Below are 16230 nucleotides of genomic sequence, written 5' to 3' on the forward strand. Positions count from 1 at the left end.
CGATCAGGGACAGTTTAGAAAAATCACCAGCGTTTATTGTTGGGCAGAATCAAGCTGCTTGTGGCTTTCTATTTGAATTGTCTTTATTTTATCCTTGAGCTAATAGCTCTCCAATATATTATTCACCCGTAAATCTCTCTTAAACATATTATCTCCCCTTTGTCCGTACTACCATCTCTCACCTGAACCACTTCAACAGCCTTCTAACTCCAGGCCTCGCCTCCCACCCCTATTGGTTCTCCATGCATGGTGAAGTCTCTTAAATACAGCTCTCACTGTTCTGGCTGCCCCTGTCCCCATAGCCAGCCAGGAAGTTGCTATCCCCTGTGGCTGGGCACAACCTTGAGCAGACAGAGGCCAGACTGGCTGGAAGAATAAGAGCATGCATGCCACGGGCCCCACATTGCCCATTGGCATCTCTACAGCAGCGCTGTGCCTCTGCCTCTTTGGAGCCCTGATAGAGAACAGGCTCCCTATTCTGATTGTCCCTGGGGTAAGGGACTCCCGTTGCATCCCAGTGTGGGAAGAATCTGTTCTTTCCCAGTCAGTGCCCCCTGGTCCCTAGCCGTGTTCCAGAGGACTCCCACTCTCCACCCACACCCCAAGGCCAGCTGGAGCAGCGCCCACCCCTCAGCCACAGGGAGGACAGGAGCATTTCTTATTTGCTTGAGCCCTGGGCACTTAGGTTCACCCATCTCTTGTCCCAGACCTCTGTTTAAGGTCCCTGCTCTACTTGGCCCCTCCCCGGGGCTGGAGCTGCTCTTCCACAAAGTGACTCAGTCTGAGCTGGGGCCACAATTGGATGCATAGCACATGATGGCTCAGACATCCTGGCTTCAGCCTCAGGCCCTTGTAACCCATTGCAGCCCATCCTGCCACCTCTGCCAGTTTGTCACCACTAGTAGGAAAGAGTCCCTGAGTCAGTGGGGCCTCCCTGGTCCGCAGCGACGCGGAGGAGACTGGTGATCAGTGGGAAGCTCACTGACCTCCTGGTCAGTTGGCCTCTTGTAACCGGGCTTTGGACAGTCCCTGTTGTCCCTGGCCAGCTCCACAGTATTGAACACAGTGAAGACGGCACACTCTGATGGAGCCCCTCCTACACCCCAGCCGCTGGCAGTCAGGGCCATTGTTTGGGGCACAGTGTGACCGCACGTACACCGAGGGCCTCAAACTCAAGGAGCCAACTAGGCCCCAGGATCGGTGCCAGCTCTGGTCAGCAGCAGGGCTGTGGCCAGATGGTGCCAGCCCGGCCAGTGGGGCTGGTGGTCCAGGAGGTGACAGCCTCTCCTTCTCTCCCGGGACCCAGTACAAGCAGGTGGAGCAGTACATGTCCTTCCACAAGCTCCCGCCAGACACCCGGCAGCGCATCCACGACTACTACGAGCACCGCTACCAGGGCAAGATGTTTGATGAGGAGAGCATCCTGGGCGAGCTGAGCGAGCCCCTGCGGGAGGTGAGCTTGGTGGGTGGCCGGGTGGAAAGGCAGCTAGGCCTTTCTGCCTGGTTCCTCCCCTCACCCTCCTATCCCTCTTCCCCAATCCACCCTTTCTGGGGAGCAGGAGATCATCAACTTTAACTGCCGGAAGCTGGTGGCCTCCATGCCTCTGTTTGCCAACGCGGACCCCAACTTCGTGACGTCCATGCTGACCAAGCTGCGCTTTGAGGTCTTCCAGCCGGGCGACTACATCATCCGCGAAGGCACCATTGGGAAGAAGATGTACTTCATCCAGCACGGCGTGGTCAGCGTGCTCACCAAGGGCAACAAGGAGACCAAGCTGGCAGACGGCTCCTACTTTGGAGGTGAGGTGGCCAGGGGGCCCTGGCAGGACAGGGGAGTGGGCTGGAGAGACACTGAAGGTGACATTTCAGGCCCTTCGCAGCCACTGCCTGAAGGTGGGCACCTGCGAGCCCAGTATGAGGGTATGTCCCAGAGGTGGAGGAAAGAGCCTGCCACCTATTTAGTGTTGGGGAGGTGGCATCCAGAGTGTGCACGGCCTGGGCTGGGGATCTTGTGAGTATATCTGTTAAGCTTCTGTACCAGACAGTGGGGACTCAAGGTCAGGGTGGGTGGACACCCCTTGGAGGCCATGCTGACTCCTGCTGTCCTGGCAGAGATCTGCCTGCTGACGCGGGGCCGGCGCACAGCCAGTGTGAGGTCCGACACCTACTGCCGTCTGTACTCGCTGAGCGTGGACAACTTCAACGAGGTGCTGGAGGAGTACCCCATGATGCGGCGGGCCTTCGAGACCGTGGCGCTGGACCGCCTGGACCGCATCGGTGAGCGGCTGGTGAGAGGGTGGAAGGAGGCCGGCCGGCCGCCCCCTCTCCTCCCGCCTAGGCCTGAGTCCCTGCTTTCCTTCTATGGTTCAGGCAAGAAGAACTCCATCCTCCTCCACAAAGTCCAACATGATCTCAACTCGGGCGTCTTCAATTACCAGGAGAACGAGATCATCCAGCAGATTGTGCAGCATGACCGTGAGATGGCCCACTGTGCGCACCGCGTCCAGGCTGCCGCCTCTGCCACGCCGACACCCACACCGGTCATCTGGACCCCGCTGATACAGGCGCCGCTGCAGGCTGCTGCCGCCACCACCTCCGTGGCCATAGCCCTCACCCACCACCCACGCCTGCCCGCTGCCATCTTCCGCCCTCCCCCAGGCCCTGGGCTGGGCAGCCTCGGGGCGGGGCAGACGCCCAGGCACCTGAAGCGCCTGCAATCCCTGATCCCTTCTGCACTGGGCTCTGCCTCACCCGCCAGCAGCCCATCCCAGGTGGACACGCCATCTTCCTCCTCCTTCCACATCCAACAGCTGGCTGGATTCTCCGCCCCTGCAGGACTGAGCCCTCTTCTGCCTTCATCCAGCTCTTCCCCACCGCCCAGGGTCTGCGGCTCCTCTCCAGCTCCTACGCCATCCTCCAGCACGGCTGCCACCACCACAGCTGGGTTTGGCCACTTCCACAAGGCCCTGGGAGGCTCCCTGTCCTCCTCCGACTCTCCCCTGCTCACCCCATTGCAGCCAGGTGCCCGCTCCCCACAGGCCAACCAGCCACCTCCCCCGCTGCCGGGGGCCCGGGGAGGCCTGGGACTCCTGGAGCACTTCCTGCCGCCCCCACCCTCATCCAGGTCCCCATCGTCTAGCCCGGGGCAGCTGGGCCAGCCTCCCGGGGAGGTGTCCCCGGGTCTGGCTGCTGGCCTGTCAAGTACGCCAGAGACACCCCCACGGCAGCCTGAGCGGCCGTCCGTGGCAGGGGCCTCTGGGGGCGCTTCTCCTATAGCCTTTACCCCCCGAGGAGGTCTCAGTCCTCCTGGCCACAGCCCAGGCCCCCCAAGAACTTTCCCAAGTGCCCCACCCCGGGCCTCTGGCTCCCATGGTTCCTTGCTCCTGCCACCTATATCCAGCCCCCCGCCACCCCAGGTTCCACAACGCCGGGGTACGCCACCCCTCACCCCAGGCCGTCTCACCCAGGACCTCAAGCTCATCTCAGCCTCTCAGCCGGCCCTACCCCAGGATGGGGCGCAGACTCTCCACAGAGCCTCCCCACACTCCTCTGGGGAGTCCGTGGCTGCCTTCCAGCTGTTCCCCAGAGCCAGTGGTGGCAGCGGGGGCAGCGGTGGCCTTGGTCCGCCTGGGAGGCCCTATGGTGCCATCCCTGGCCAGCACGTCACTCTGCCTCGGAAGACATCCTCAGGTTCTTTGCCACCCCCTCTTTCTTTGTTTGGGGCAAGAGCCGCCTCCTCTGGGGGCCCCCCTCTGACTGCTGTTCCCCAGAGGGAACCTGGGGCCAGGTCTGAGCCAGTGCGCTCTAAACTGCCGTCCAATCTATGAGCGGGGGCCCTCCCTCCCTCTTCTCTCTTCTTTTTCCTCCTTTCTTCCTTCAGGTTTAACTGTGATTAGGAGATATACCAATATCAATAATAATTATCATTAAAAAAAACAAAAACAACAAAAAAAAACCACCAGACAAAAGACAGCAGAAAATAACCAGGTATTCTTAGAGCTATAGATTTTTGGTCACTTGCTTTTATAGACTATTTTAATACTCAGCACTAGAGGGAGGGAGGAGGGAGGGGAGCAGGCAAGGCCCAAATGCAAAGCCAGAGGAAGGCAGGGCATTGCTGGGGCTTGGCAGGGGTGGGGGGAGACCCATGTTTGGGGTTCCTAGGGCAGATCTGTCTTTGTATTCGTTTTAGGGCACCAGCCACCACCAGCCCCTTAGCTGTGAACTTGGGACCCCTTTATGCTGAGGGTCATCTTGTTCCCTGGGCAAAGGGCTGCTCTTGGATGTATCCTGGGAAGCCTCGGTCACCCGGATCCTTGGAACAAAATGAGGCCAGGGACCTGAGAACCTTGCATTTTTTTTTTACTGCAAACATAGCAAGATATGTATATGTATATGTATGTAAGATGTGTATATGTATAGCTATGTAGCGCTCTGTAGAGCTATGTAGATAGCATTCACATGTGTGCACACGTGTGTGCAATCTAATTTAACCCCGTGTTGCCAGGACACCCAGGTCACCTTACCTCCAGCAGCCCGCCTTGGCCCGAAGGCAGGGCACCACATGGCCTAGGGGAAGTATTCTTTCCAGTCCTCAAGGAAGAGGACCCCAGGAACTTTCGGCAGGCCCCCGCTCTCCCCATTTCTGGTCTCCAGTCCAGTTCTAGCCCAGCCTCTCACCACTGGAAGCAGAAGACTCTGGGTCGTGCCTCTCCTTTCCTGTAGGTCCTCAAGCATATCCCGTCGCCTCTACGGCCCTCAGTTCTCCCATCCGCGTGGTGGAGGGTGAGGGGAGAACTTGTAGTTATTGATTCTGCTCTGTGCCGAGCACTGGTTTAGCACTTTACACACATTAACTCTTTCATTTTCACAGAGACCGTGAGGTAGGGATTTTGATTCTCCCCGTTTCACAGATGAGCAAACTGAGTTTTGAGTAATTTTTCCAGAATCACGTAACTAGGAGTGACAAAGCTGGGACTGACCTGAGATTCAAATTCATACCTGCCGGAGGCTGAAGGCTAGCTTCTTTCCATTGGACAGCTGTTGAGAGAGGCTGAGTTCGATAGTCTCTAAGCATGGTGCAGAGCGAAGAGACCAGATTTTAGAGGCAATCAGGCCTGGGTTTGAATTCCAGCCCTGCCACTTAGCTGTGTGACCTTGGGCCAGTTACCTGATCTTTCTGAGTCTGTTACCTCACCTGTAAAATGGGAATCATTATGGTGCCTCCCCACAAGGACCAGACGACAAAAATAGTATATGTGAAATGCGCGGCCCAGCGCCTAGCACATGCCATAGCAGGTGCTCAATAAATCATGTTTCTTCTGTCCCTCCTCGTGTGCCCAGCCCATTGCTCCAGCAAGCTGCAGTGAGAGCCCAGGGAGCTTCGGTTGATTACTCCAGGGCTTATGATCTCAGGACATGGGAGGTGGCTGGGCCTCCCAAAGGGCCTAAGGAAGACGTGTGGCGAATGGTAGGCTTGGGCCAGGCCTTGAGATGTGGAAAGAGTTGGAGGGAGGGAAAAGGAAAGGAAAGGGAGAAAGGAGGGAGACAGGTTGGGGCGGAGCGCACAGCAGGGACATGACGAAGGCGGATGTGGGGTTGCGGAGTCGGAGGCTTTGGAAGGAAGGCGATCCCGAGGCCCGGTGGTCAGAGGGAAAGCCTTGAATGACAGACTGAGGGGCTTGGCCCTGATTCTGCAGGCAACTAGGAGCCAGAAGCAGTTCCAGAGTGGGGGTCCGTGCCTCCTGAGGCACAATCCTCCCCAGCAAGAATCCTGCCAGAGTCAAGCTCAGTAGTCTGCCTCCTGCCTGTAGGGCAGAAGCAGGTTTGTTGCTAAGACTTGAATGAGGAGGAGGGTTGGTCCCACCTTGCCCATCCAGAACTCTCCTTCATGCTCCAAGCCAGAATGCTGGCAAGGTTAGTTTTTGTCCTGAGCTGTCCTGGGTTGTGGGACAGGCCAGTTTCTCCAATGATGGGCCACAGGGACTGGGAGGCAATCAGCCAGGAGAGAAGGGGCCGAAGTGTCCCGGGGTCCTAGGGAGAGATGAGGAGCCACCTGGCCTTGGCCTCTGGGCAAGAGAAGCCCCCTCAGACCCAGGAAGTTGTCAGAGCTGGAAGAATTTAAACAGGAGCCTCAACCTGAGTTCTGCAGATGCCCTTGCACCCCCAAGGAAGGAAGTAGGACTTACTCGATCCAAACCCACAGTCTGGTCCTGGAGGCAACAGGGAAGGTCGGGAAGGGACAGGAGTGGGAGTGGAGGGTCCAGGGGCATGAGGAGTGAGGACGGCCCCCCATTGCCATCAGGGCCTGGCCTCCCCACCCTCTACTCTACACGCACACACATGCACACTTTATAAAAACTGACTCAGCCTAGCCACCCTGTGGAGACTGGGGAAGCCAGAACCAGTCAGTGGGCCCTCTTATTCCCGATCCCTCACAAGCAGTTTTCAAATCTTCCACTTTTAAAACAGAAAACGGTAAACGCACCGTGTTGTATATTTTATTTAAATAAATAAAACAAAAAAATTCCAGCAGATGCTGCCTTCTTCTATGGGCCAGGGGTTGGGAGAGGGGAGTGAAGTGAAGAGGGCATACTGGGGGCTCAGGAGCCAGGCTGCAGAGGGTGGTGGGACAGGTTCCCTAGAGCACGTGTGGACACTTGTGTGTACAAAACTCTGCTGGCTATGGATGCAGGTGTGCATCGTTTATGGGCTGATGAGTTTCAGTAAGAAAGAGAGTGATTGAGAAAGGGCATGTGTCCTTTGTCAACTGGTGGAGGTGCAAGACCCTGACCCAGATCCTTCCTGCCCCAGCTGCCAGGGCTCCAGAGTCCCTGGGACTCTCTGATGCTCCCTGAAGGAGGAGGGCAGCAATGTGCACGTGAAACTCCTGCTGGATACTGAAGAGGGAAATGCCCTCTCACCCTGATCAGATGGGCCCTCAGAAGCCGGAAAGTGGCTGGGGGAAAAAACGTGACCAGGATGAGGGGTTTTGTGGCCAGGGTAGAGGGTTGCCTTTCACAGTGGCCAGGGATGGGCCACAGCCTCCGCTCCTGTGTGTATTGGGATACCTGAGGGCATATGCGCTATCCATCCAGGGCCTTGCTGTTAGGAGGTTGAGAGGTTGCTAGGTCTGGCCCCCCAGACCCCCTGCGAAGTCCTCAGACAACTGCCTTTGCCTCACCTGGCTGCAGAGAGTCACTGCAGGCCCGGGGACCTCGTAGGGTAGGGTAGAGGCAGCGATTCATGGCCAGAAAAGCGAAGTCCCCAGGGCCTCCAGCAGCGCAGGGAGTGCCGTGTTGCCCGCCTGCCTGCCAGAGAGGAAAGTCCCCAGAAAGGGCAGGGAACCCGGTCCCCACCACTGATTGCTGAGTGGATGTTGTTTCCATGGTAACCAGCCTGGGAGTCCCGTTGTTAAGGAGGCAACTTGGCAGGCCCAGCATCCCCATGACAACTGCCCCCTGCGGCCCAGGCAGCTGTGCTTTTTGGGGACCTCTGGGGCTGAGTGCAGGCTAGGCCTCTGTGGCTCTGGGGAGATCCTTGCAGACAGCGACTCTGGTGAAGTGCTGGGTGGGAGTGGTTGCTGCGGACCCTGCCGAATCTGTGGAGTGAATCTGGGCCAGTACCTGAGGATGCTCACCCCTACCCACTAACCACCACTCTGTCCATCCCCACTGGGTCAACCCCAGGTGCCTGAACAAGGCCCTGCTCCTAGGGCAAGGGGCAGGTGGTGAGGCGACATCAGTCACTGTCTTCTCTGTCCCCTGACTCCAAAAGGACACCAAGTACCTACTGTGTGCTTGGCTCCTTGTATTTTCGTATCTCCTTCCATCCTCACCACAACCCTGATGGAGAGAGAATTAGCCTCGAGTCCAGTGAGCCAAAGGGCACTGAGGCTCCAAGAAGGTAAGGAACTGGCTCTGGACCAATCAGAATGTGAAGAAGTCAGGATGCACACCCAGGTCCTGGAGAGGAACCCTGTCCCCCCACCCTCACTGGTGGCACCAAGGGCCAGGTGGTAGGAGCAGTCTCTCCTGGAGCAGGCAGGAAAGGGTGCATTATCTATAGAGAATTTAAAATGACTAAACAAGAATAAAAATGACTAAATGTCAGTCTGATTCCTCTTATCGTCCACCATCACCATATACCAGTGGTTCCGAACAAGTCAGTAATAAAGTACTCCTCCCCACGTAGCAGACAGCACCTCACCCCCAATGCCACTGCATCCCAGGCTTCAGCTCCAGTAGACACCTGCTGTGCTTTTTTTAAAAGATTTAGAGATTTTTAAAAGAACATTTTAAAAGTTTAATAAAATCCCTCCTTTGACTCCATGCCTCTTACCAGTGGTGGCTCCTCATCTTTTCAGCCAAACTTCTTGAGAGTTGTTTCCGCTCCTGACCCTCATTTCCCTTTCTCTGAGTTACTTGTTCCTCCACTGCAGTCTGGCTCCAGCCTCTACTCCATGAAAGGGCTCCAGACAAGGTCACCAATGGCCCTTGCTGTGAAATCCAGGAGCCTTGTCCTATTGCCCTCCCAGCAGCATGTGACCCTGCTGACCAGACCCCTACCCTAGACACCCCACTTATTCCTAGCCACTCTACCCCTTCTGTTCAGTCTCAGCTTGAAGGGCTTTTCTTTCTCCTGAAGGTCAGTGCTCCAGGGCCTCTGACCTTGGCCTCCATCTTCCCGCTGCACGCACACTTCCTGGAAACCTCACCTGTGCCCACAGCTTCCTCAGCCCAGAGGGGAATGCCTCCCAGAAGTCCCCCTCAGCTCAGGCCCCCACGTCCCCTGGCTGCAGCCTGGGCGGGTGCCTGCGGCTGTCGCTACAGGATTTCTCATCCTTTTATCATCAACGTTGCACTTTTATTCTTTCCCGAGTTTGTAGCTTCCAAGGCACTACAGAACACCTCCTCTCCAACCCCCACCCCACACTGGATCCATCCCAGGCCCTGCACAGGTCCTCCCTCCTTCATCGGGGGGCTGGGGCAACACCATTCAACCCCTTGTTGATTTTGCTTCTTCAATTTTCTTTCTCTTGAGTGTGGAATATTTCATACATACAGAAGAAGATGTAAGTAAACCCATAATAATACATAAATAAATAACATTTCTTGACTTATGATGGAGTTATTTCCCAATAAAGCCATCATAAGTTGAAAATGCATTTAATCCACCTAACCTACCAAACATCGTAGCTTAGCTGGCCTGCTTAAACAGTCAGACACTTCCATTAGCTGACAGCGGGGCCCAGCATGTATTATACTACATATTATTAATGTGAGAAAAGATCAAAACTCAAAATTCAAAGTATAGTTTCTACTGAATGTGTATCACTTTCTCACCATTATAAAGTTGAAAAGTCCTTGGTTGAACCATCATTAAGTTGTAAGCCACCTGTACATTAATAAGATATTAAAATAGGATAAACAATCGCTCAGTTTAAAAAGTAGAACATAAGGAATACCTTTGAAAACATTTATTCCTGTCCCCAACAGTATTCTTCTCCTTTCCAAGGAAAAATCACTCACCTGAACTTTAATTCTATCATTTTCTTACTTCTCTTGATACTTTTACTCCAGAAATAAAATGTCTCTCAACAATGAATGTGTCCATTTGCGTACCAAGATGGGGAGAGGGCGGGGATCGGAAGTGGTTGCCCTTGCGGGGAAGATGAGTTTATATTGCTCGGAATTGCTGATGCATGGTGATAATTTTTTAAAAAGACTGAGTTTTACTCCATTTTATTATTGTCTAAATTTCTTTACAAATAATGTACCTTTTCATCGCCTGCACCAGAGGTGGCCATATCCACTCCACTTTTATATGCCCCTAAATATATTTGTAAAATTTTGAACTTTATGTAAGCAATATTGTGCTGTATGTATTCTTTAGTAATTTGCTTTTTTCATTCGGTCTCGTATTTTTGAGACCCTTTTGATGCATGGAGAATAGTTAGCTCATTTTCATTGCCATATAGCATTCCAGTATATGAATATGCCACCATTTACATACATATTTTCCCAGAGATAGATATTTTGGTCAGTTTCAGTTCTCATTGTTGTAGACACTGCTACTATAAATGTTCTTGTTTGTGGCTCCTGATTAAGATGTGTAAAAGGATCTCTAAACATTGCATCTAGGAATGAAATGACTGAGTCATAGGGTGAATTAATCTTTACTTTACAAGATAATGCCAAGCTGTTTTAAGTAATCCTAACAATTTACACTCCCACCTGCAGTGTATGAGAGTCACTCTTGCTCTATATTCTTACCAATAATTGGAATCATCAGATTTTCTTTTTTCCCAATCTAGTGATACCTAATTGTGTTTTAATGTGCAAATCCTTAATTACTGATTCTGACCAAGATAGTGGGGTAACTGCTGTGCACACTTTCTCCCATGGCCACATTAAAATTGCAACTAAATCATGAAACAGTCAACCTGGAGAACAATCTGAAGACTAGCTGAACAGAGCTCCTATAACTACTTTTAGTACAGAGGCGACAACAGAGAGACTGGTAAGAGGGGCAGAGATGTGAAATGAGCTGGTCCTACATCCACATGTGGTAGCTGAGCATCGAGAGAGATATCTTGGCTATGGAGGCCTCCCTGAGGAGTGAGGGCCCCCAGCCCCACACCGGGCTCCCCAGCCCACAGTTCCAGGGCTATGAAGAGTCCCTACAAAATCTTGCTGTGAAAATTAAGATTCCAGCCAACTGGGTGAGATGGAAGGCAGCTGGAAATCCATACATTCCCCTTAAAGGGCCCGCACACAGACTCGCTCGCTTGCAGGCATTCACCCGGGGCTCTGGCGGAGGGACAGAAGCTCAGGAGGTGACAGAGACATACAGAGAAAGCCTGAGTTGTGTGGCTTCAGGGCGAGGGCAGGAGAGATAGCCACCATCTTGCCTGCATTGAGCCCTCCCCACCACACACAGGGCCAAAACCGAATTGTATCGGCCTGGTGAGATCTGCTCACTCCACCCAACTCGCAAATTGCCCCGTGGCAATTTCGGATGGTTACTGGGCAACCAGCCCCACCCTGTGCTCTCAGCAGGAGGTTCCTTCAGCAGCAGCAGGCCTTTGCTCACACATCTCTGGGACACTTTTGGTGGCAAGCACCCAACCCCATGCTTAGCTACATTATTTCTTGAATAAATCTCCAAGGTCTGAGGGCCTGAGGCAGGCAGCAACTGGATTCAGTGAGAGTTGAGACTTTTGTGGGTTGCCACAGGCTCACCACTGGCAACAAATCTGAATCTGCAACAGCCTGGGAGCACCACTTGCCCAACCCTGGTGACTCCCTGAGACCCCACCTCATCCAACTCTGGTACTCCTGTGGTTCATTCAGCTGCTGAGTCTTACAGGTAGCCAGCAGGCAGCCTCAGGCCTGGGGGTGTCCTGAGCCTTTTGCTGAGTTGCTCCTGGCTGGTATTGGTGGCAGTTAGCCTCAATTCACCACATGGCCAATCCCATATATCTCCAGGCCCAGCTCAGGCAGCAAATGAACACGGATATATTTGTAGCTCTCTTATCAGGTAACCCTGGACTGGTCACAAGCAGTGGCTGACTTTGGCCTCCAAGGGAGCCCCTCCCAAGGGGCTCCAAGCCAACACACATAGAGACTGACATTAGACCTTAACAGAACACCTGATTAGCCCAAAAAAGCAACACACCCAAAGAGTGGTCTCAATAGGCAAATGAACCCACCGGGGCAAACCCCGTTCCATGGGGTCAGCCCCCACACAGCAGCTCATACATTGTGGGCGTGGCCAATCCTCACAGCCAGTCAGCCTGAGAGTCAATCTCACTCCTGATGTGCCAACAACAATCAGGGCTCAACTACAAGAGGAGGACACACACAATCCACACAAGTGTCGCTCGTGGAGCACCAGGTGCAGGTGATCAGGGAGACTGCACCTCGGGCCATACAGGACATCTACTACAGAAGGCCACCTGGCTAAGACCAGGAGACGTAGCAGATCTACCTGATACATAGAAACAAATACAGAGAGGCAAACAAAACGAGAAAACAAAGAAATATGTCCAAAATGAAATAACAGGAGAAAACTCCACAAAAAAGGATGAAATGAAACGGAGGCAAGCAATCCACCAGATACAGAGTTCAAAACACTGGTTATAAGGATGTTCAATGTACTTAGGTGAAGAGTAGATATATTCAGTGAGAACGTCAACAAAAAGATAGTAAGCATAAAAAAAGGACCTAGAAACCATAAAAAAAGAACCAGTCAGAAATGAAGAATACAATAATTGAAATAAAGAATCCACTAGAAGGAATCAATAGTAGATTGGGTGAAGCAGAGGATCGAATCCATGATTTGGAAGAAGGTGGCAGAAAATACCAATTGGAAGAGCAAAAAGAACCAAAAAAAAAAAAAAAAAAAAAAAAAAATCAAAAAAGAATGAAGATAGTTTAAGGGACCTCTGGGACAACATCAAGCATATTAACATTCGCATCATAGAGGTATCAGAAAGAGAAGAGAAAGAGTAAGGAATTGAAAACCTATTTGAGGAAATAATGACTGAAAACCTCCCTAACCTGGTAAAGGAAATAAACATACAAGTCTAGGAAGCACAGAGAGTCCCAAACAAGATGAACTCCAAAAGACCCACACAAGATACAGCATCATTAAAATGGCAAAGGTTAAAGAAAAGAGATTCCTAAAAGCAGCAAGAGAAAGGCAGCTAGTTACTTGCAAGGTAATACTCATAAGAATGTCAGTTTATTTCTCAACAGAAACTTTGCAGTCCAGAAGGGATTGGCAGGAAATATTCAAAGTGGTGAAAAGCAAGGACCTATAATCAAGACGACTCTATCCAGCATGGCTATCAATTAAAACTTAAGATGAGATAAACAGCTTCCCAGACAGGAAAAAGCTAATGGAATTTACCACCACAAGAAATGTTACGGGGACTTCTGTAAAAAGAAGTGGGGTGGGGGGAACCCATAAATATGAATAATCACTTTAAATGTAAACAGATTAAATGCTCTAAGTAAAAGACATAAAGTAGCTGAATGGATAAGAAAACAAGATCCATGCATATGCCTTCTTCAAGCAACCCACTTCAGATCAAAAGATGCACAGACTGAAAGTAAAGAGATAGAAAAAGATATTTCATACAAATGGAAATGAAAAAAAAAAGCTGGGATAGCAATATTTATATCAGACAAAATAGACTTTAAAACAAAGACTAGGATAGAGATAAAGAAGGACATTACACAGTGATAAAGGGATCAATCCAACAAGAGGACATAACCCTAGTAAATATTTATGTACCCAACATACGAGCTCCTAAATATATAAAACAAATATTGACAGGCATACAGGGAGAGATCTACTGTAATAGTCATAGTAGGAGACTTTAACACCCCATTGATACCAATGGACAGATCTTCCAGACAGAAGATCAATAAAGAAACAGCAGCCTTAAGTGATACACAGACCAGATGGATTTAACTGATATTTTTAGAGCATTTCACCCCAAAGTAGCAGAATATATATTCTTCTCAAGCGCACATGGAACATTTTCCAGGATAGTCCACATGTTAGGCCACAAAACAAGTCTCAGTAAATTTAAGAAGATTGAAATCTCATCAAGCATCTCTGACCACAATGGTATAAACTAGAAATCAATTACAAGAAAAAAGACTGAAAAACACACAAACACACGGAGTCTAAACAACATGCTACTAAACAATGAATGGGTTAACAATGAGATCAAGGAAGAAATCAAAAGACACCTAGAGACAAATGAAAATGAAAACACGACTCAAAATCTCTGGGACACAGCAAAGGCAGTCCTAAGAGGGAGATTCATAGCAATACAGGCCTACCTCAAGAAACAAGAAAAAGCTCAAATAAACAATCTAACTTCATACCTAAAAGGACTAGAAAAAGAAGAGCAAACAAAACTCAAATGGGTAGAAGGAGGGAAATAATAAAGATCAGAGTGGAAATAAATGAAATAGAATCTGAAAAAAACAACACAAAAGATCAATGAAACTAAGAGCTGGTTCTTTGAAAAGATAAACAAAATTGATAAACCTTTAACCAGACTCATCAAGAAAAAAGAGAGGACCCAAAAAAATAAAATCAGAAATAAAAGAGGAGAAATGACAACTGACTCCACAGAAATATGAAGGATTATAAGAAAATACTATGAGCAATTATATGCCAACAAATTGGACAATCTGGAACAGTTGCGTTCCTGGAAACACAATATTTCAAGACTGAGTCAAGAAGAAACCGAAAATCAGAACTGACCAATTACTACCAATGAAATCAAATCGGTAATCAAAAAATTCCTCCAAAACAAAAGTCCTAGACCAGATGGCTTCAGAGGTGAATTTTACCAAACATTCAAAGAAGAGTTAACATCTATTCTTCTCAAACTATTCCAAAAAATCAAGAGGAGGGAAGGTTCCCAAGCTCATTTTATGAGGCCACCATTACCTTTATTCTAAAACCAGACAAAGATATTACAAAAAGGAAAATTATAGGCCGATATCCTTAATGAACATAGATGCAAAAATTCTCAACAAAATACTAGCAAATTGAATTCATCAATACATTAAAAAGGTCATACACCATGATAACGTTGGAGTTATTCCTGGGATGCAAGTTTGGTTCAATATCTGCAAATCAATGAATGTGATACCTTACATTAAACAAATCGAAGGATAAAAATCATGTGATCATATCAATAGATGCAGAAAAAGTGTTTGACAAAATCTAGCATCCATTTATGATAAAAACTCTCAGCAAAGCGAGAATAGAAGGAACATAGCTCAACATAATAAAGGCTATATATGACAAACCTACAGCTAACGTCATAAAAAAACTAAGAGCCTCTCGACATTAAAAAACTAAAAGTCTTTTTCTTAAGATCAGGAACAAGACAAGGATGTCCACTTTCACTACTTTTATTCAACATAATTCTAGAAGTCCTAGCCGCAGCAATCAGACAAGAAAAAGAGATAAAAGGCATCCAAATCGGAAAGGAAGAAGTAAAACTCATTAACTGTAGATAACATTATACTATATATGAGAAACTGAAAGATTCCACCAAAAGACTGTTATAACTGGTAAATGAATTCAGCAAAGTAGCAGGATACAAAATTAATATTCAGAAAACAATTGCATTTCTATACATCGATAATGAACTATCGAAAAGAGAAATTAAGAACATAATCTCATTTACAACTGCATCAGAAAAATAAAATATCTAGGAATAAATTTAACCAAAGAGGTAAAAGATCTGTACTCAGAAAATTATGTCATAGAAGAAAGAAACTGAAGAATAGAAAAACAATTCAGATAATCAATAAAAGTAATAATTGTTCTTTGAAAAGATCAACAAAATCAACATATTTTGAGAATTTGATAATTTGACTCTGTTGGAGACTATAAGGCAATTGAGCCCATTTCCAAAAGTGATATCATAGGATTGTAGGCACTCTCTTTATAAAATGCACATGTTTTGTGTAAAGTGGATATGTACATTATTACAGCGCTGTCAAAACTCTTAGCTGAGAGGGCATTCTCCTCACCACCATAATTACAACTCTGAGATAGAATTACCATTTTGAAACTTCCTAAGTTACAAATTTTTTCATTTCTGTGAACAAACTTGAAGTTGCGGTTTCTTTGAACAATTAATAACTTTAACGAAGATCTGAATAGGTGTTTCAAGGAAAGTTTTCATACGCAAATGTTGCTATTTTTCTCATTTGGAGTATCAAATTAACTTAATTCTATATCAAATAAAATAAACTTACTACTTGCACGAACAAAACAAAACAAAACAACTAGATTGCTAAAAAGCGAAGGTGGTGGTGGTGGGGAGAAAGAGAGACAGACAGACAGACAGACAAAGGAGACTCAAAATAGTAACATTAGAAATAAAAGAGGGGATATTGCTACCACCCTTTAAGAAATAAAAAGAAATACAAGGGAACGCTATGAACAGTAGTGTGCCAACAAATTAGATAACCTAGATAAAATGGATAAATTCTTAGAAACACACAAGCTACCAAAACTGAATCAAGAAGGAATAGAGAATCTGAGTAGAACTATACCAAGCAGAGAGATTAAATTAGTAATAAAACTTCCATAAAGGAAAGTCCAGGAGCAGATGGCGTCACTGGTGAATACTACCAAATGTTTATAAAGAACTAACACCGATCCTTCACAAATTCTTCTAAA

The 16230-nt window shown here is 48.7% G+C and overlaps 1 protein-coding gene across 1 annotated transcript in view; it reads left to right on the top strand.

Moving 5' to 3' along the window:
• The window catches only part of HCN4 (hyperpolarization activated cyclic nucleotide gated potassium channel 4), a 43511-nt gene extending 38185 nt beyond the window's left edge, over positions 1-5326 (top strand). The window contains exons 5-8 of the mRNA XM_039856486.1: positions 1307-1453; positions 1560-1800; positions 2113-2277; positions 2371-5326. Coding sequence (XP_039712420.1) covers positions 1307-1453; positions 1560-1800; positions 2113-2277; positions 2371-3827 — 2010 coding nt within the window. The 3' untranslated portion in view covers positions 3828-5326. The remainder of the gene's footprint in view (positions 1-1306; positions 1454-1559; positions 1801-2112; positions 2278-2370) is intronic.
• Positions 5327-16230: the final 10904 nt, after the last annotated feature.

This window comes from Pteropus medius, unplaced genomic scaffold, assembly GCF_902729225.1.
Source record: "Pteropus medius unplaced genomic scaffold, Ma_sr-lr_union100, whole genome shotgun sequence".
NCBI classification, from domain to species: Eukaryota; Metazoa; Chordata; class Mammalia; order Chiroptera; family Pteropodidae; genus Pteropus; species Pteropus medius.